This window comes from Diabrotica virgifera, chromosome 6 (genome assembly GCF_917563875.1).
Source record: "Diabrotica virgifera virgifera chromosome 6, PGI_DIABVI_V3a".
NCBI classification, from domain to species: Eukaryota; Metazoa; Arthropoda; class Insecta; order Coleoptera; family Chrysomelidae; genus Diabrotica; species Diabrotica virgifera.
The window spans coordinates 6,810,806-6,832,770 of record NC_065448.1 but is presented as its reverse complement, the minus strand read 5'-3'; the positions used below and the strand labels follow the sequence as shown (position 1 = coordinate 6,832,770).

The following is a 21,965-nucleotide window of genomic DNA, read 5'->3' as shown; positions in this document are numbered from 1 at the left end:
AGATTTTAATTATTCGTGAAAAAAATGCATGTTATGAAGCGGTTTTTCGTAAATCACTGAAAAACTGTAAGTTTTTAGAAAAAAGTTAATAGTAGTTTAATTCGTATAGCTTATATTCTAAGAATAAACTCTTAAGTCACGCTCCTTTCGATTATAGAGCTACAACCCCTTCGCAAGAAAACCATCCCATATTCCCGGCTTAAGAGAGAGTTGTACTTAAAATAATTTAAATTAATGATTTGGCGACTACATACCGTTTAATAATTTATGATCTTGCAAAATATACCCATCTCAATTATTGAATTGCCCTTTTCTTTCTATAGTGCAGTCACTGAAGGTAAAAAAAATCAACTATGACCTTCGATTTCGGTAAATCTCCATTCATTTTCATTTGTATTGAAACTGCCTCATTTTCACCCCCGAGAAGGGATGACATATGCCCCAGGTTAAAACCCTAAGTTGTTATTGTTAATTCGTGAAAATGAATGGAGATTTACCGAAATCGAAGGTCATAGTTGATTTTTACCTTCAGTGACTGCACTATAGAAAGAAAATGGCAATTCAATAATTGAGATGCATATATTTTGCAAGATCATAAATTATTAAACGGTATGTAGTCGCCAAATCATTAATTTAAATTATTTTAAGTACAACTCTCTCTTAAGCCGGGAATATGGGATGGTTTTCTTGCGAAGGGGTTGTAGCTCTATAATCGAAAGGAGCGTGATTTAAGAGTTTATTCTTAGAATATATGCTATACGAATTAAACTACTATTAACTTTTTTGTAAAAACTTACAGTTTTTCAGTGATTTTAGAATAATTTCAGAATAATTAAAATCTTTGATCTTTAATAACTTAAAAAGTATTGACTTATTTTATAAACTTGATATAATAAATTTTGCTTTTAATTTGTTCTTTTATTGATTTGTGCAGTTATTTTTAATAAAATAATTTTCACCCCCGAGAAGGGGCGGTATCCACCCTCAGGGTAAAGGCGCAAGGTGGTACTATGTCACCTTTGTTTCTTGACGTATCCTCTAACCACTGACCAATTTTCGTGAAAATCGATGAAGGTTCACCGAAATTGAAGGTACTCGTTTATTTTTACCTTCAGTGACTGCACTATACAAAATAAGTTGCAATTTACTGATCTAAATGCGCGTAATTTGGAAGCTTATAAATTATTCAATGATATGTAGTCGCCAAATAATTAGTTTAATGCATTTTAAGTATAACTTTCTCTTAAGCCGGGAAGATAGGGTGGTTTTCTTGCGAAGGGGTTGTAGCTCAATAATCGAAATGCACGTGATTTAATAGTTTATTCTTAGAGTATATAAGCTACAGGAATTATATCCGCAATACGATATATTTTAAGTTTTCTCAGCATTTTTCTCTTAAGTTAAATCAATTAATGGGTTGTTTGGGGGTGAAGGGGATGAGCTCAAAAATCGAAACTATATAATTTCAAGAGCTCATAAATAGCTCGTAATTCTGTCGCAAAAACCGATTCAATATTCCTATTTTTAGGTAGTGGGGGGGGCTGACTCAGCCCCCCCCCCCACTAAAGTATCAAATTCCTGCTCAGTGGAACGAGCTCAAAATTTTTAGTTTGCGGAATATGAGAGCTCATAAATCAGGACTATTTGTTTTTTGATTTTTGCAAGTGGGGGGGGGGCAGCTCAACACGGGTGCTCGACTTTCCCACTGACAAATAATTTTCCCCAGAGGTTTCTTACAAATAAAATAAAATAACCACCACTCATAATGCGCTCTTACAAAAAACACAAAATGCTTATCTAATCACAAAAATATAAATTTTACCCACAAGACTCTCAATAGTATTATCTATAAAACTCAAAATACTTTTCACAATTTTTAATACGACTGCACGTGGCCAAATAGGTAGCACAACTGTAAGAATAAGTTAAGTAGAGGGGGACCGACTGCTGTGCCACCTAGGGTAAATTATAATAATAAAAGTAATACCAGGCAGATATTCAGTCCGGTACGGAAGAAAAATGACGTAACTGCAAATTTTGTCAATTCCTGTTTATTGCGCAATTAACTTCTAAAATACTATGTAAAGATGATACAAAAAGACCGAACTGTAAAAATGTGCTGAGCCACTATAGGGTAGATGCGTCGTTACTGAAATACGCGCTATTTTAGACCTTGTTTTAGATGCATAATGACGCAACTGTAGATATGGTTGAAAATGGGGCGATTAAATTAAAATAAAGAAATTTGAACCAATATCGATGAAAATAAAAGCCATCGTTGTCAAAGAACAAAGGCCGTACCGATGCTCCTGGACGATTACTTTTCATTTAATCCCTATTTTAAATATTTAAAAATCGTTTTTTTTTTTGCTCTTCTAAAGAATTTTGCATTTTGCGGTTGCGTCATTCTTCTTCTGGACCGGCGAATTTGTCCTCAAACAACTTCTTGGGCCTTTTCTATATATGCTTAGGGTTCTAAGTTTTATAGTGGGGAGAAAGGTCAAAAATAGATTAATAAAAGCATAGGAATGTTAAAATCATAATAGATTGAATGAATAAAATAATATTAAGATAGAAAAGTAAGCCCCACGTTTTGTTTTTATTGTATCCCTAAGAGCATTCGAGAATATGGTCAAGTTTGGAGCGTTGTAAAACCTAGATAAATAAATAAAATAATAGTCTATTACTTTATGAGGCGGAGAAGCATGACTTTTCTTGACGCGCCCGATATTACGCGCCGAACGAAGTGAGGCGCGTAATAGAGTAATAAGTAATAGAGTAATAAAGTATACTATTTTTTCTTCAAACGTAGCAATTTTCAACCATAAATAGTACAATTCATACGCTATTTTTACTCGAAATTAACTGTGACAACTATCAAAGTCGTCTAGATGTTAGAAATTAAAATAATTAAGTCGTCGGTGGGATTTGCGTCTCCCTGGTTACAGTTGTTTGCAATTATTAAAGACAGCTTATTGTTGTTGCAACCGCAAGCGCAATGAGTCCGCTGCTAATGATGCAGTAGCACGTTTGGGGCCCTCCAAGTCCGGAATAAAGTATCGGTTAGCGTACAAGCACTTCCAAGAGTTGTGCGATACAAGAGGAGTACGGCAAGTTACCGAAGACGTTTTACTGGCATATTTTAATATAATGGAAAATGAAAATAAATGGAAATCTTCTACAATGTGGTCACGATACTCTATGATAAAATCCGAGTTAGTTATTAGAAAAAATGTGGATATAACCAAATTTTTAAAGTTACTTGCCTTTCTGAAAAATACAAGCGAAGGATATACTGCAAAGAAGTCTAAAGTTTTCACTAAAGACGAGTTTGATAAATTTTTGTTTGAAGCGCCAGATAAGTTGTATTTAGGATTAAAGGTAAAAAAAATTATATTGCAAAGCATGTAGTATACTCTACTAAATTATAAAAATATTTCAGATTGTTTTGTTAATTGGGGTTACCGGCGCCTGTCGATGCGACGAAATGGTAAAAATGAAGACTGGACATTGAGGATAAAGAAAATGTAATAATTATCAAAATCCCAGACAGTAAAACACGACAAATTAGATCTTTTACGATAATTGGTCAAAACTACATTAAACTGTATAAAAAGTATGCATCACTGCGGCCTGAAAATTTCACAGAAAACCGATTTTTTATCAAGTACCAAAATGGAAAGTGTTACCGAAGCGTCATGGGAATACATTCGATCAGCGCAGTAGCCCAAAAAGCAACAACACTTTTAATTGATGGAGGCGGAAATCTAGAATGCCTCAAACGACATGGGGGCTGGAAATCAAGCACGGTTGCCGAAGGATATATAGAGGATTCAATAAGAAATAAGAACGATAATGCTCAAAAAATTTTAAACCCTCATGATTCGCCAACATCGGGAATGATTGCTGAAAGTTGTGCTCGACCATCAGTATCATCAACAATTACCAATGCGTATCAAGAGTCGGGAACATTTTTGCACGGTTTCAATTTTGAAAATGCCTCATTAACTAATTGTACTTTTAATATTACTATAAATAAAAATGATGTTTAATTGTTGTTAATGACATTTGTATTGTTGCTTTGTGACATGTTTCATATTGTTGCCATGACAACATTTTTCCCTCCGCCGTAAAGAAATGGGAAAAAAAACTGCTGCCGGCGGAGACATCAAACTTTGACAGGATCAAGTTAGATAAGTAATGTCATCATTATTTGACGTTTGAAGAAAAACACCTTTATAGTGAAAATTGTTCGCTGAAAATCCCTCTACAAAATTGCTATAATTTTATTTTATTGTAAAATGAACTGAAAAAAGTTATAACCTCCAAAAGGAAACTTGTTAAAAAATGTTTACTTATTTTTGTTTATAACTTTTTTGTTGGTCCCTTGACGATAAAAAGTAATAGAAATAAAATTGTAGAAAATTTAATTTGCTACATTTTATGTTTTATTAGATTTTCCGTAGGGTTGGTAGTTTACGAGATATAGCGCGAAACCCCTTTGCACCCCTTTTCCAAAATGACGGCCGGGGGACGAGGACAGCAACCCCAAAAACTTGAACTTAAGCTTCTACTGATCCCCCCTACACATTAAAAAAATAAAATTGACTCCTCTAACAAGTATGGCCTAAAAATGTAACATTTCAATGGACTATTTGTTGTAAATGCTTATTATTTGTTCCAACAGGTAATTGAATTGAACAACTACTATCGGTTTACAGCGTTCTCCGACTCCTAATCGCCATTCTTCTCTGGTTTAACCATAAACCTGGAGGGATTTCTCTTTCTTCTAGTTCTTTTTCAATTCCCTCCCTTCAGCTTCTTCTCGGCCTTCCCCTTTTTCTTCTACCTTGTGGTGTCTACGCCAAAATCTGTTTAAAGATCCTGTCATCTGGCATTCTCTGTACATGGCCGTACCATATGAGTTGTTTTGTTTTTATGTCATCAATTATCGTATGTGTGACTCCCATCATTTCTCGTATTCCCTCATTTGGTAATTGGCATCCGATCTCTTCTTGATTTGCCTGCTGCTCTTCTCCAGAAGTCCATTTCTGTTACTAGTAACATTTTCTCTGTTCTTTGGCCAAACTTCTCTGCCATATGTGATAACACTTTTAAGTATGGTATTATACAGGGTGTTTCATTGGGAAACGGAAATACTTTAATGGTGAATAGATGTCACCGGGCTGGTTCTAGATATACTACATTTTTTGCCCTACCGACCTTTATAACCGAGTTACAGGGTGTTTTATCGATTTTGCCCATTTCTTTCCTAATCCATAACTTTAGAACCACCCCGTATATTTTTTTAAAATTTGGTACACATATGTCTCATTCAGAACCCAAACGACCGACATACTAACCATAAGAAAAATCCTGGTCCGGATTAACAATAAATTACAAAATAATTGTGACCTTAAAACAACACCCTGTATATTCAAATTTTGAAAATATGTTTGCATATTTGAAAAGAGCACAAAAAAGTAAGTTTAATGGTTTGCTTCAATTTTTCGGCCAGACAATTTTCTGACTTTAATTTTGAAATTATATTGAATTTTTTAAGAACTCTGACATTAAAAAGCAGATATTATTAACTTTTAGTTCTAAATTATTAAATTTAATGAATAAAGACTAATTTTAAAAATAATCAATACTTATTTACCACATTGGAACGACCCAATTACTAATGACAAGAAGAATCCAGGTCCGGATTAACAAAAAAATATAAAGTAATTGTGACCTTGAAACAACACCCTGTATATTGAAATTTTGAAAATTTGTTTGCGTATTTTAAAAGAGCATAAGAAACTGCGTTAAAATGAGCATGTCAAATTTTTGCGCAGATAATTTAATTACGGCAATTTTGAAATCATATTGATTCATTCTGTCAAGGTCACAAGAAGCTGCCAGAAAAATAAAGAACAATCCCAATGTAATTAGATTCGAAATCTTTTAAATCGAGCACGGAAATGCATCGAACAAAATGGCGGACATTTTGAGCAACTGTTATAGTTCAAATATTTTTAATTTATGTTAAATTGTTGAATTGTTTAAACGAATTTTTTTTTAATAAATATAGCTGTTTTTTTAATTCTTTACTAAATCATTAAAATATCCCAATTCTTGCAATTCTAAGTTTTAATGATGTGCATACAGCTACAAATCCAGAGAATCCATGAAGCCAGCGTAGTAAATAAATATTAAGTATTTTTAAAATAAGTATTGATTCATTAACATCAAATTATTAAAAGTTAATAATACATATAGTCTGTTCGCTAAACTCAGACACAACTGGCTAGTTATTTTAGGAAGTAATTGTGCCAGGTTGGTAAAATTGGCAAAAAAATAATTACTAAATAGTTAATAATTACTAAATAGTTAGTAATTTTGCCAATTTTGGCGAAACTGACAAAAAACAAAAAAATTACCTACTAAAATCATTAGTCAATTGTGTCTGAGTTTAGCGAATCGACTATACCTGGTTTTTAATCTGAGTTCTTTAAAATTTCAATACACTTTCATAATTGATGTAATTAAATCAACGGCGAAAAAATTAAAATGAACCTTTAATCACAGTTTTTTATGCTCTTTTAAAATGCGCTGACAAATTTTCGAAATTTCAATATACAGGGTGTTGGTTCAAGTTCACAATTACTTTATATTTTTTTGTTAATCCGGACCTGGATTTTTCTTGTCATTAGTAATTGGGTCGTTCCAATGTGGCAAATAATTATTGATTATTTTTAAAATGAGTATTTATTCATTAACTTTAATAATTTGTAACTAAAAGTTAATAATACCTGCTTTTTAATGTCAAGAGTTCTAAAAAAATTAAATATAATGTCAAAATTAAAGTCATAAAATTATCTGGCCGAAAATTTGAAGCGAACCATTAAACTTACTTTTTTGTGCTCTTTTCAAATATACAAACAGATTTTCAAAATTTGAATATACAGGGTGTTGTTTTAAGGTCACAATTACTTTATAATTTTTTGTTAATCCGGACCTGGATTTTTCTTATGGTTAGTATGTCGGTCCTTTGGGTTTTGAATGAGACATATGTGTACCAAATATCAAAAAAATATACAGGGTGGTTCTAAAGTTATGGCTTAGGAAAGAAATGGGCAAAATCGATAAAACACCCTGTAACTCGGTTATAAAAGTTGACAGGGCAAAAAATGTAGTATATCTAGAACCGGCTCGGTGACCTCTATTCACCGTTAAAGTATTTCCGTTTCCCAATGAAATACCCTATGTATGAGCTGTTTCTTCGCTTTAAATATTTTTTAGTCCCACAGAATGTCGTTCATCATGGATATGGCTTTTCTACCCTGTATGTTTCTGCCGTTTGTAGCAGCATCGAGTGTTCCATCTTGAGTTATCTTCATGCCCAGGTTTGACATAATTCAATTGAATTTGAAAATGGACAAAATGTCAACCTTTTAGTTATCTATGGCTAGAAATGGAACCTAATTTTCGATCTTACGGTTGAAATATTTTTTTATGTAAAATTCAATTTCATATTGGAACATCTTTATCTACATGGTACAATTACGTATTAATTATAGGAAATCATAAAAACCAAAATTTTAATTATTCCTTTTAAGTGTCGTTAAATAATTACTAAAAGGCTATTACCTGTAACAGGTTCTAGCACCACTGGGCTAGGTTGATGTTCTGATATAATATCGTTCAATTTTTCTACAGTAACAGGAACTTCAATGGCAATTTGGGGAACGACAGCCTCAACCCCTAAAATTATAATGAAATAGATACAATTAGAATAATTAAAATTATGTTTATATACAGGGTGTCTGCGTAACTTGGAACCATATGGGAAACTTTTTTAATATCAATTTTACGAAAAAAAGTCATTCTCTATAAAGTGGTCTGCATAGTCTAAAACCTAAGATGCAATCATCAGATATCAAATTTTGTCAACAGTATACGAGGTATGTCAAAAAATATGAATTTCGCTCAAGAGCAAACTACCTTTATATTTCAAAATATCAAAAAATTTTATTATGGTATTTTTGTATAAAAAAGTTATTCTTCATAAAAATCTGTGCATGGTCTAAACCTCAAGATGCAACCATCAGTTATCCAAGTTTGTTAATTTTATACGAGGTGTGTCAAATAATATGAATTTAGAAAGAATTCTGGAATTCTTTTCTATTCTATTCTATTCTATTCTATTAACTTTTTTTCCTAAAATTATTAATAAAAGAGTTATTACATGTCTAATAAATAAAAATGATGTTCGGAATCGGTAATTTAGGAAAATTTCAGAAATTTTTTTTTCAAGTAGAAGGCTGTTATTGCATATTTGAATATGGTTTTTAATTACAAATAACTTTTCATAATAAAATTTTTTGATATTTTGAAATATAAAGGTAGTTTGCTCTTGGGCGAAATTCATATTTTTTGATATACCTCGTATACTGTTGACAAAATTTGATATCTGATGTTTGCATCTTAGGTTCTAGACTATGCAGAGCACTTTATAAAGAATGACTTTTTTTCGTAAAATTGATATTAAAAAAGTATCCCATATGGTTCTAAATCACGCAGACACCCTGTACAAGAGATTAAAAATTTGCCTGACCAGTGCTTAAAAACCTAATTTTTTTTTTTTTTTTTTTATTTAAATTAAAGTGTCTCGGCAACTTATGGCCATTGACACTGGTACAAAAGTTTACAATATTATTTACTTACAATAATTACAGTTTGTTTTTGCACAAGTTACAACTTAATATTACAATTACACTAAATAGTAAAGGTGACAATCTTTTAGGAAACAAATTATGGCACTGTACATGTTTGTAGAACCGAGTAGGTCACTTAAATTGTTTTGAAAGTTGTAGTGGACTCTTTGAACTCTATACTGGCCACATTCCAGTAATATGTGCTGGACTGTTAATGGCTCATCACAATGTTCACAACGAGGACGATTTTCAGAGGACATCAGATATCCATGTGTAAGACGAGTGTGACCTATTCTGAGCCTTCTGATAATAGTACTGTCTTTTCTGCTCATTTGGGGCATGGTGATGGAGGTAACAGTTCGTTGGATTGTGCGTAGTTTTGTATTTTGCATGCTCCAGTGTGTTTGCCAGGTGCTTAATACATTGTTCTTGATTTTAGCCTTTAGATCTTGGTGAAGTTGCATGTTTTCTAGATTTTCAAGAGAGCAGGCCTGTTTTGCTGCTTGATCAGCGCTCTCATTTCTATTGATACCAACATGGGATGGTATCCAGATGATGGTTACTGAAATACCATTTTTTGACTGTTGTTGGCAGATGTTGTGGATGCTCTGTACAATGGGATGTAAGGAGTATATATTTTTGATAGAACCAATCGCAGCGAGAGAATCGGAACATATCGCTAATGATTTCTCGTTAGTGGTTGGCAACTCTAATGCCTTAAGTATTCCGTACAGTTCAGCTGTGTGTATACTGCATCTGGGAGAAAGTCGATATGATGCTACTGTTGTATTTGAGGTGGTAACGGCACAACCGACGGCATGTTCTTCTTTGGAGGCATCTGTGTAAAGAATCTTGTCATAGTACTGTGTATGTATAAGTTCTTGAAATTTCTGTACCAAGAGAGTTCTGGGCGTTTCTTCTTTTTTGTATCGATTTAAGCTGGTAACGACAGTAGGTAGCTTTTTGGTCCACGGAGGAATACTGGACGTAGTGACAGGAGTTGTGAGTGTTAGATCTGTATCTTTTAGCATAGTTTTTAAAATTTGTGAGAAAGAATGTGATCGAGGTTGAGTATTATCTGGAACAGGGTGGGGGGTATTAATTAGTTGAATGACTGGATTTTTCGGATTAGCAGATACTCTAGAGAAGTAAGATAGATCTGGAGTTCCAGATAATATTCAACCTCGATCACATTCTTTCTCACAAATTTTAAAAACTCTTCTAAAAGATACAGATCTAACACTCACAACTCCTGTTACTACGTCCAGTATTCCCCCGTGGACCAAAAAGCTACCTACTGTCGTTACCAGCTTAAATCGATACAAAAAAGAAGAAACGCCCAGAACTCTCTTGGTACAGAAATTTCAAGAACTTATACATACACATTACTATGACAAGATTCTTTACACAGATGCCTCCAAAGAAGAACAAGCCGTCGGTTGTGCCGTTACCACCTCGAATACAACAGTAGCATCATATCGACTTTCTCCCAGATGCAGTATACACACAGCTGAACTGTACGGAATACTTAAGGCATTAGAGTTGCCCACTACTAACGAGAAATCACTAGTGATATGTTCCGATTCTCTCGCTGCGATTGGTTCTATCAAAAATATATACTCCTTACATCCCATTGTACAGATCATCCACAACATCTGCCAACAACAGTCAAAAAATGGTATTTCAGTAACCATCATCTGGATACCATCCCATGTTGGTATCAATGGCAATGAGAGCGCTGATCAAGCAGCAAAAGAGGCCTGCTCTCTTGAAAATCTAGAAAACATGCAACTTCACCAAGATCTAAAGGCTAAAATCAAGAACAATGTATTAAGCACCTGGCAAACACACTGGAACATGCAAAATACAAAACTACGCACAATTCAACGAACTGTTACCTCCATCACCATGCCCCAAACGAGCAGAAAAGACAGTACAATTATCAGAAGGCTCAGAATAGGTCACACTCGTCTTACACATGGATATCTGATGTCCTCTGAAAATCGTCCTCGTTGTGAACATTAACAGTCCAGCACATATTACTGGAATGTGTCCAGTATAGAGTTCAAAGAGTCCACTACAACTTTCAAAACAATTTAAGTGACCTACTCGGTTCTACAAACATGTACAGTGCCATAATGTGTTTCTTGAAAGATTGTCACCTTTACTATTTAGTGTAATTGTAATATTAAGTTGTAACTTGTACAAAAACAAACTGTAATTATTGTATGTAAATAATATTGTAAAATTTTGTACCAGTGCCAATGGTCATTAGTTGCCGAGACACTTTAATTTAAATAAAAAAAAAAAAAAAAATTATTCAACAGTATCTCAGTTAAAGTACTCCTCTTGACAGTGCATGCACGTCTTCGGATCAGAAAAACATTTGTGGAAGCTGTTTAGCTCCACCAGTGAGTATCTCTCACCAGTGATCTCTTTCTGTGGTTCCCCTTGCTCAGTTTTATTCATTCTAGGTTGATCCTGAAAGTATTTTCTTTCTTTTGTCATGATAATCGTCATCATCCATTCAAGAGATTACAGACAGGGCTTGCCCAAGCAGGACCATCTCTATCTGCTTTGAGAGCCAGGCAGTGCTAAGGGCTTTGGAAGCGCCCAAGATCAGCTCTAAGCTGGTTTTTGAGTACAAGAGAGCACTAGATGATGTTGCTCTGACCAACAGAATTAGGTTGGTATGGTACCGGGACACACAGGTGTGGAAGGTAATGAACCGGGGTAACGGGGTTGGGTACACGACAATTAGACCGAACTCATTAGACCGAAATGTAGCCCAATAAATGACCGTTTTGGAGTGTAATTTCCAGGGGCAACTCCGAATTGCATGAAAATTTGGATTTAGGTTACACTTACCCTCCACTTCAAAGTTGAATTTGTGCCTTTGGTTGCTTTTACCTGGGGGTGACATTTACCCCTTCTCGGGGGGTGAAAAACGCGTGTTTAAAATGAGGCCGGAAATGGATAAATTGACTTATTTTAAGCACCTTTTGTTCTATAAAGTTTTTTACGTAAGTCAATACTTTTCGAGTTATTCGCGATTTAAAATGTTGATTTTTCGACAAAAAACTACGTTTTCAGACCGTTTTTCCCAAATAACTCAAAAAGTAAATATTTTATCGAAAAAAATATTTTTAGCAAAAGTGTAGCCTATAAAAAAACGAAAAAAAAATGATGTACCAGTAAAGTATACAAATTGAGTAGAAGCAAAGTTGTAGCTCATGAAAAATACGTTCTTATTCGTCTAATTCCAAATCGAATAATTCAACGCGAAATCACTGAAGAAAGAAGCGTTTTTCGGGAAAACCTTATTAACATTTTTAAAGTATCGAAAAAAAGCTTATTATTTGTTTTTTACAGAAGTTTACAGCATCAAAAATAAACGAGTTACACTGAAAAAAAAGTTGGCCCCTTTTTTTTGGTAAAAAAAAATCGTGAAAACCTCCCTCTATTTAGCACCCTAAATGAAATTAATCGTTTGGCTTTACAATCTATTTTAACTGTATGTGTATTGTTTATATGATCTGTAAGTTTGATTGGTTTGAAGTGAATTTTTGAAAACATTTGGTTTTATAGTAAAAAAAATTTTCTAAAAATTTTTGAAAAATTTAATTTTTTCAAAATAACTTAAAAAGTATTAGTGATAAGGAAAATCTTAAAGTGTAAAAAAATGTAGGTTTTGCTATTATAAATATGCTAGTTTATTTTGTTTCTCCGTAAAACAAAAATTGGTTAATATATGGCTGTTCAAAATTTGCATACACTCATGATTAGTGACCCATTCAAGCTTTCTCAATTATAACCATTTCAAAAATAAACACTTTAAACCGGTGAAACTGAGAGATCATATAAAAAATAGATAGGTAAGTCAACTGTTTGTAAAGCGGTAGCGATTAATTTCATTTGGGGAGCTAAACACGGCGAGATTTTCATGATTTTTTACAAAAAAAAAAAGGGCCAACTTTATTTTGAGCGTAACTCGCTTATTTTTAGTGCTACAACTTTTGTTAACAATTAAAACAAAGCTTTTTATAAACACTTTAAAAAAGTTTAAATGGGTTTTTCCCGAAAAGTGCTTAATTTTTCGGTGATTTCACCTTGAAATATTCGATTTGAAATTAGACGAATAAGGACGTATTATTCATGAGCTACAACTTTGTTTTTATTTGATTGATAGATTTTACTGATACATCGTTTTGTTGGGTTTTTTATAAGCTACACTTTTGCTAAAGGTATTTTTTTCGATAAAATATTTACTTTTTGAGTTATTTGCGAAAAACCGTCTGAAAACGTAGTTTTTTGTCGAAAAATCAACATTTTCAATGGCAAATAACTCGAAAAGTATTAACTTACGTAAAACACTCTATAGAACAAAAGTTGCTTAAAATCAGTCAATTTATGCATTTCCGGTCTTATTTTGAACGTATGGTTTTTCACCCCCGAGAAGGGGTGACTGTCACCCCCCAAGTAAAAGCAATCAAAGGCACAATTTCAACTTTGAAGTGGAGGGTAAGTAGAACCTAAATCCAAATTTTCATGCAATTCGGAGTTGCCCCTGAAAATTACACGGTATCGCCGAATTTCCCGTTCATTTACTGGGCTAATGGTAAATAAATTTAAAAAGTTTGAAGTAAATTATGCTAAGATTTTGTATATCTGTCTTTTTGTTTATTGTATTTTTTTGTATTATTTTATATATAGACTGTGTAAATTGTTACTCTGAACAGTCTGATATGAAATAATTTTCATCCGTTAAACAAATTAGTGAAGGTAACAATAAATTAAGGGTAGAGTGCCGTTAACACCATTTTAACTGTTTATAATAACCATCCAAATAACATTTAGTTGTAATTACATTAGTCTTATCTCTTTTACTGCGACAAGTAAAAAGAACTGCTTTTCGGTCTTCTGCTGTTCGGTCTAGTGAGGTTTCGGTAAAGTGCTTTTCGGTCTAATAAGTTCGGTCTACTGCTTTCGGTCTAATGATTTCGGTCTCTTTACAGTAAGCCACGGGGATGAACCCCCCTGGCAAGACGGAGCTCATCCTCTCTGTCTGTGATTGGGGTGTCCTTCAGTACTGGTCGGGGTAGTATCAGGGATCTTCTTCTGCGGAGGTTACAGGACTTCTAGGCCAGTTGTGGAGGTTTGAGACAGCCCAGGCTCCACATAGTGGAGCCATCCAAAAGTCTTACAGCCCAACTGCTTCTTCTAGATCGTGCAAGATGCTCCCTGGTGGTCAGTATGCTCATCGACCACTGTAGATTCCGACGTCACCTCCATATGCTTGGACTGGCGGATGGCTCACGGTGTTGTCTATATAATGAGAAGGAGGAAACCTCCTCACATGTCCTCTGGGAGTGCCCGGCATTGGCCTATCGGAGGTGGCAGATCCTGGAATGGAACACGTTATTTATACCCCGTTTAGGCTTGTGCCTCTTTACGGTGAAGGAACCTCCTTTTCAGGAGTATAGGGACGATAAGAGTAAGCTCGTTGTGAATGTTAGGTGAAAGTTAGGTGAAGAGTGGAGGAGCAAAATTGCCAGTGGAGTAGGGGTTCAGAAGATGGTTTTAGCACAGAAGCTATAGAGATGAAGGAGGGAAGTTGCCGTAGCCCAGTAAAGCGTCCAGTCAGCAAAGGAGGGTCCAAATCTGTCGCCATAGAGGAACGGCTTTTGGATCAGCGTGTGGGGATGCAGCTTGGTTATCTGCGATATATTAGGGGAGTTTGTTCTAAAATTCCGTAGTACTCATCAGGTAGTTCGTTTCTGGCCAATTGTAGAAGATTGACCGGAGGGAATGGAACTTTGACCTTGCCGATTGCAAGGGGTGCTTAGAACATATTTTGCTCTGTGGTTATTTCCATTAATCGTATGCGTAACGTATTTGTTGCTGAGAGAACGTATTCTCTCGTTAATGGGGGGCATTTTTGCGAGTGGGTGTACCAATACCGACGGATATCTCCAGTGCTTCCTGAGGCACTTTCCGAGTATTCTGCGTTCGCAACCGAGGATGTTGTTGTGTTGTCGATTTAGTGAGGCATAGAGAACTGCTTTGTAGTCGATAATGGGCCTTATGTACGTTTTGTAGGTGTGTAGGAGAGTCTTGATTGATGTGCCTCCAAACGTTTCAGATAGAGCTCCGAGGAGTTTAGCTCTATTTCTTACCTTGTTTAAGGTGTGTTGGATGTCAATGTTTCAGTTGAGTATCCTGCTAAAATGGACCCCCAAGTAGACCACCGACGGACGAAATTCAAGAGCCTCTTCTTGAAGGGTTATTCTAGCCCTTTCGTTCTTGGAACTTTTAGGGTGTCTGAAGGCTATCATTTGGGTTTTAGTTGGGTTGAGGGTGACTCTCTATTTGTTACACCATGTAACAACCTTGTTTAGTTGTGTTTGGGCCCTCTCGAATACAGAGGGATGCTTCAGCGTGCCATATGCAGTACCCGTAGTCAGCAAAGCAGTATCGGTGAGTATCGTCGGCGTAAAGTAGGTTGACTCAGTTCGATTAATGGGATGGAAAATGTCACTGTTGTATGCTGTGTGTAGTTAGGAGCTAATATTGACCCTTGTGGTACTCCTGCTTGTGGAGTAAATGGGGTGGAGATTTGGTTGGCGACTTTGACGCGAATTGTTTGATCTGAGAGATAGAACAGATCCTGGGATCGGCATCTATCTAGCCGAACTAGGTGAGGGAGTTGCCTTTGACGAGACTTGTGGCTTTCTGTGACGCCATAGGGTTTCTGGGGGAGTAGCATGGAAGCCCGGTGCAGTTCTGCGTGCAAAGTTGAACATAGGTCTCTCCTAATTTCTTCCAGTTCTGTCGGTATTGAGCTTTCTGCAACCAATTCCCAGCAACTCTTTTGACGTCTACCGCTACTTCTTGTGTCTGCTCATGGTCTCCACTCTGTAATTTATTAGGTCCACCTTCCGTCCTTCACCCTGGCCCCATGGCCCGCATAATTCCACTTCAGCCATGCTATTAGCTCCATAACACCTGTGACGCCTGTCCTTCTTCTGATTTCCTCGTTTCTAACCCTGTTTCTGAGAATCAGTCTAAGTAGTAACCGGTTCATTCGTCTGAGGGCCTAAATTTGGTTGCTGTGGCCTGTGTTAACGATAGTGTTTCTGCGCCGTAAGTCATGACTAGAAGCATACATTGATCTAACGTCTTCTTTTTTGATAATTTAGCATGCTTGTTGCTCTTGAAGCTGTCTGATAGAGCTCCATATGCGGCCCATGCTAAGGTGATTTTTCTTTATAGTTATGTTACACTTCACTATTTTTAAAATTTGGTGCTAATATTGTACCGCATGCATCTAAACATTCCGTATATGTATTTGGCACCTAGGAGTTTTCTATTGGTTCCTTGCGGCACGCGGTCACATTTCAATCAATACGCGGCGAGGTGCCAAACACGTATAGCGAATGTTATTCGGTGCGAAATTCATATACAGAATGTTAAATATTCGTAGAAGCAACAAAAAGATTACTTTTTATTAGTCAGTCAAAAGGAGATTGATTTTAAAATACTTGTTATTATCATTAAATAAAAATAAAACAATTATAGTATTTGGAATGTTACTTGGTGCGAAATTCATATGCGGAATGTTAAATATTCGTAGACTAGATAAGACGACTTTTTATTAAGTCAGTTAAAGAAGACTGATTTTAAAATATTTTGTTAATGTATTATTAAATAAAAATAAAACAAGTACAGCATAATATGTTATTATTTATTATCCATATTATGGAATGTTATTTGGTGCGAAATTCATATACGGAATTTTAAATGTTCGTAGATAAAAAAGAGACGACTATTTTCGTCTGGTAGCACACAGCCCCAAACTTTAACAGAAATAACAGAATTGAATAGTTGAAACATAAATCTATAGTATATTATTCAACGAGCATGTAATGATGGCTATTACTCACGATGATGAAGTTTGCGACACGAGCCGTAGGCGAGTGTCGTAATTCATCAGAGTGAGTAATAGCCATTACATGCGAGTAGAATACTATACTTTTTCTACGACCTTTTTTATTTTATTTTAATTAGTAAAAAATGTAATTATCAACTACTCCAGATTTAAATTATAATAATTTACAAGAATACCTAAATGCTATTTACCCCTAGTACGTGGCTGAATAATTGGTTGCCTACTATTACCGAATTATTATTTATTGTAAAAATACAACTAGAAATAGTCAATATAAGTTCTATTCGTTTCCGAAAAAATATAAGCTTAAATTTGTACCTACTGTCAATTAATCTAATAAATAGGAAATGTCTGTTGTCGGTGGACGTATTTCAATAGTTATAATGTATATTTACATTTAACTATATATAATATAATAATATAACTATACATAATATGTTATAACATATTTAACACAATATAACTTGAAAAATAAACACAATATTAGTTATAAATTCTAATTAAAATAAACAAAATGAGCTAATGTCACTGTCACTAAAATAAATGATAAACGTCAAAATGTTTAGTAAACAAGATATAAACGTAAAAAATATACTGACATTGTTACAGTTAAAATGCGTTTAAAAATTTTTCGAAGTTAATTATTGATATAAATTACAATAATTATTGTATTAAATAAACAACTTGAAGTAATTTTATTTGCAGTTTATATACGATTAATACTAAAAGTGGCATGCGTCACTTGAATCTAACTTCAGCCCGTGAGTAATGACCCGTGAGTAACTTCAGCCCGTGAGTAATGAATTATTACTCACGGGTACAGTAATGGGTGCTATTAACTATGAAAAAATAGCGAATAATGAGCATGTTATTAAAGGGTCGTAGAAAAAACATATTATACAACACGTGCAAGTCCTTAAAAATTCTGCGAAAGCGAAATAGTCAAATAAAGAAATAATAAAGTCTCTCAAATATATACCATACCATTCCATTTATAAATTTCGTGTCAAATAACATTCCATATAGGTAATAATTGTTTTATTTTTATTTAATAATACATTAACAAAATATTTTAAAATCACAATTCTTTAACTGACTTAATAAAAAGTCGTATTTTTAGTCTACGAATATTTAACATTCCTCATATGAATTTCGCACCAAGTAACATTCCAAATACTATAATTGTTTTATTTTTATTTAATGATAATAGCAAGTATTTTAAAATCAATATCCTTTTAACTGACTAATAAAAATTTATCTTTTTGCGTCTACGAATATTTAACATTCCGTATATGAATTTCGCACCGAATAACATTCCGTATATGCGTTTGGCACCTCGCCGCGTATTGGTTGAAATATGACCGCGTGCCGCAAGGAACCAATAGAAAACTCCTAGGTGCCAAATACATATACGGAATGTTTAGATGCGTACCGCATTCATTGAAGTTTTGCTTTCTTAATATATTACGATCTATCAAACATACTATCTTACTTTAAATCTTACCAATTAGAGGCTCAGGAAATATATCCTTCACATTTTGAACAGAAGTGTTGAGATTTTCACTAGGGGTCAACGTCAACGTAGAACTGCTAATGCTCGTCACTGTGGACAATAAAGTAATGGGTTTAACTTTCTTGTTTTTGTGCTCCTTGTCTTTGCTGCGTTTGGGGGGTTGTGGACCAATATCGACACTAAAAAAGAATTGGTTTAGATATCTTGATATACTAATACAGATACTATTTTTGTGGATCCATAGATCATACACTGTTACAATAATTTGCTCACCTTCCATCTGGAATTGTTGTTCCACCACAGTATCCACTACTTCTGCTAGAGTTACTTCCACTATGGATAGATTTTGAACTTGCACTAAAATTGTTTAATAATACTTTAGTACCTTTATTTTGCTAAATGACAGCAATTTTGTTGATGATCTAACAAAATTTTCTGACTCAAGTAAATCAGCGGAATCAAATAAAGTTAAAGCATGAAGACGAGTTGCTAGAGACAGGGGTGAATAGAGGATTGTTATGAAGAAGGCTTTGGCTCATAATGAGCTGTGATACCAATGATGATGACATCCAATTTCAGAAACTTAGCTAGAGTTGTTGACCTTTTTGACTGTTTTATAGATTTTGAAAAAGCGTTCGATAGGGTGCAGCACAAGACCTTGATATAAAGATTGAACGACATCGGAGTCGACAAAAGAGATTCTAAAATTATAGAGGCTATTTATAGGAATCAGACAGTAATCATAAAGACCAATGGTAACACGTCAAGGTGAATTGAAATACAACGAGGTGTTAGACAGGGTTGTGTGCTTTCACCCATAATGTCTAACGTCTACTCTGAGGTAATATTTGCGAACGCTTTGTCGCACTCTTCAGAAGGAATCATGATAAAAAGTCAAAGAGTAAATAACATCCGCTATGCAGATGACACGGTATTAATGACTGATTCGGACTATAGTCTGCAGATACTGTTAGATAGGGTTACTGAGAGTTGTGAAAAAATGGGGATGAAGATCAATCCTGCGAAAATCAAAGTTATGAAAATATCAAGGAACAAAAATTTACCCCTTCCAATATATGTGAAACACCAACAGCTTGAATACGTAAACCAATACAAATATCTTGGTTGCTGGTTCAACAATCAACTTGATTATAAACAAGAAGTTGGAGCGAGAAAAGAGGTAGCCCGACAAGGGTTTATCAAAATGAAAAGCTTATTTTGTAACAGTAGCATTAATATCAGCCTTAGATGTCGTTTTCTGCATTGCTATGTGTGGTCAATACTTTTGTATGGAACGGAGGCCTGGACACTCAACACAAAACTGATGAACAAGTTAGAAGCCTTTGAACTCTGGCTTTATAGAAGAATCTTTAAAATACCTTGGACAACCCACACCCCAACGAAAAAACGAAAATGTTCTGAGAAGAATAGGTACAGATAGGGAACTGCTAAAAATCATTAAAGTCAGAAAAGTTAGCTACCTGGGACACATAATGAGAAACGAAAAGTGCCGCATCGCGCAACTGATCATCCAGGGTAAGTTTGAAGGAAAACGGGGTCCCGGTAGGCGCCAGATTTCATGGCTTAGAAATATCATAGACTAGACTGGCCTTGATTCAACATCTTTGTTTAGAGCCGCATTGGGCAGAGACAAATTTGCCAGCGTAGTCGCTAACCTCCACTAAAGGAGAAAGCACCATAAGAAGAAGAAGCTAGAGTTGGACTTATCTATTAAAAATTAAAATTGTCTTGTCATCAAAAAAATCAAGGAACCTGTAAATTGTTATTTGAGGAAGATATTTACCTTCTTTGAGAATTGGTGTTACTGCAACTGTTTGAATAACCAGAATCTGAGATTTTAGCATTACTATTAACAGATATAGACTCCATTGTTTTTCTCTTTAGTTCCATATGGCAGTAGTCAAAAACCTGAAACAATTTAATTTTTTTAATAAATAAATAAAATAAGTAACAAAAACGCAAAAAAAAATGTTCACTGCACAATTGATTAGATAAAAAGTTTGCAGTTTATTAATAATATAGGAACCGAAGCTTTTTACCTCGCAATTTTTACAGAATGGATCGATTTGCTTGAAAATTTGAGAATAAGTAGTGGATAGTCCAAGGATCAAAATTCATATTATACCGAAAGGCCCTTTTACCATGGGGGTGGTTGCCAACCCATCTCGGGGGTGGAAATTTTTTATTATATTTTGACTACAAAAGTTGATAAAAACATTAATTCTAAGCAAAAAATGTTCTATACATTTTTTTGATAAAATTAATAGTTTTCGATTTATTCGCTATCGAAATTGTTAGTTTTATATCGAAAAAATGAATGTTTTCGATATATTCATTTACGATTCACTCAATTTTGGCCGTAGAAAAAATTTTTTCAAACCAAGTTCTTGGGAATTTAAATAACCTACAATTTCATATTTAAACATTTTTTCGTATCTCTGATACTAACCTTTTTATTCTGAAGAAAATGGCATTTTTACCAAAGTACAAAAATTCGTTATCCGCTTTTAACTCCAGTTTTTTAAAAACTAATCATTCTAAGCCAATCAAACTTCTAGAATTTATTAATAATACATAAATAAAGTAGAATGAATAAGGCCAATGACTAAAAACATCGCTAACTTACATTATTATGCATTTTTATTAAGTAAAGTTGTTTTGATACAACCAAAACTTTTGGAATTATTAGCAGAAAACTTATTAAAAACATTGATTTTTTAAAACTAACACTTTCGATAGCTAATAAATCGAAAACTGTTAATTTTATCAAAAAAATGTATAGAACGTGTTTTGCTTAGAATGAATGTTTTTACCAAGTTTTGGGGTCAAAATATAATAAAAAATTTCCACCTTCGAGATGGGGTGGCAACCACCCCCATGGTAAAAGCGCTTTTTGGCATCATATAGATTTTGATTCTTGGACTATCCACTACTTATTCTCACATTTTCAAGAAAATCGATCCATTCTGTAAAAATTGCGAGGTTTTGTCCTATTTTAAGCTTCATTACTTGGACTATAATAAACATTGAGAATGATAATAATCATTCCCAATGTATACATTTTAAATATACTCTTTTAGGAATTTTTCCCGAAAGTGTATTAAGAATAATATACAAATTATTACACCAATTAATTAAATCTATGGTATGACATATAAATGATGATACTAATAGCAAATCTCAATATCCCCCACACAGTGTCACTTCCTTAATTACATTTTTCCATAAGTTTCTATCTTATGTCATATCAATATCAATCCTCTTTCCCGACATGTACTGCCTTAGCGTCTTCTCCCAAGTCTTCTTTGGTTTTCCTCTCCTGCTTCTTCCAGGAACTCGCAGTTCAGCAATTCTTCGTTTTGGATGATTAACGTCTTGACGTTGAACATGACCATCTCATCTTAACCTATGCTCCCTTATTTTGGCATCAACTGGTGCCACTCTCCTAGACTTCCCCTAATATACTCATTTCCTTTATCTTTTTTTGTCACTCCACTCATCCATCTAAGCGTTCTCATTTTCACCACATGCATTTATTGTTCCTCTTTCTTTTTAACTACTCAACATTCAGTTCCATAGATCATACTCGGCCTTATAGCTGTTTTATAGAATTTTACCTTCAGCTTCGTTGGAATTTTTCTCTCACAAAACACACCATTCGCTTCCTTCTATTTTATCCATCCAATCCTAATTCTACTACATGCATCTCCATCTATTTCCCCATGACTCTGTAATACCGATCCTAGGTACTTAAAACTATTACTTTTCACAATAATTT

General features: G+C 34.3%; 1 protein-coding gene across 4 annotated transcripts in view; it reads right to left on the bottom strand.

Annotated features, from left to right (window-relative positions):
• Window positions 1-21,965, bottom strand: part of LOC114349438 (period circadian protein) — a 152,974-nt gene that overhangs the window by 75,373 nt on the left and 55,636 nt on the right. For all 4 annotated transcript variants that reach the window (XM_050654255.1, XM_050654256.1, XM_050654257.1 and 1 more), the window contains exons 2-5: window positions 19,971-20,095; window positions 18,440-18,523; window positions 18,158-18,345; window positions 7,639-7,752 (exon numbers count right to left, since the gene is read on the bottom strand). In XM_050654255.1, coding sequence (XP_050510212.1) covers window positions 7,639-7,752; window positions 18,158-18,345; window positions 18,440-18,523; window positions 19,971-20,077 — 493 coding nt within the window. In that variant the 5' untranslated portion in view covers window positions 20,078-20,095. The remainder of the gene's footprint in view (window positions 1-7,638; window positions 7,753-18,157; window positions 18,346-18,439; window positions 18,524-19,970; window positions 20,096-21,965) is intronic.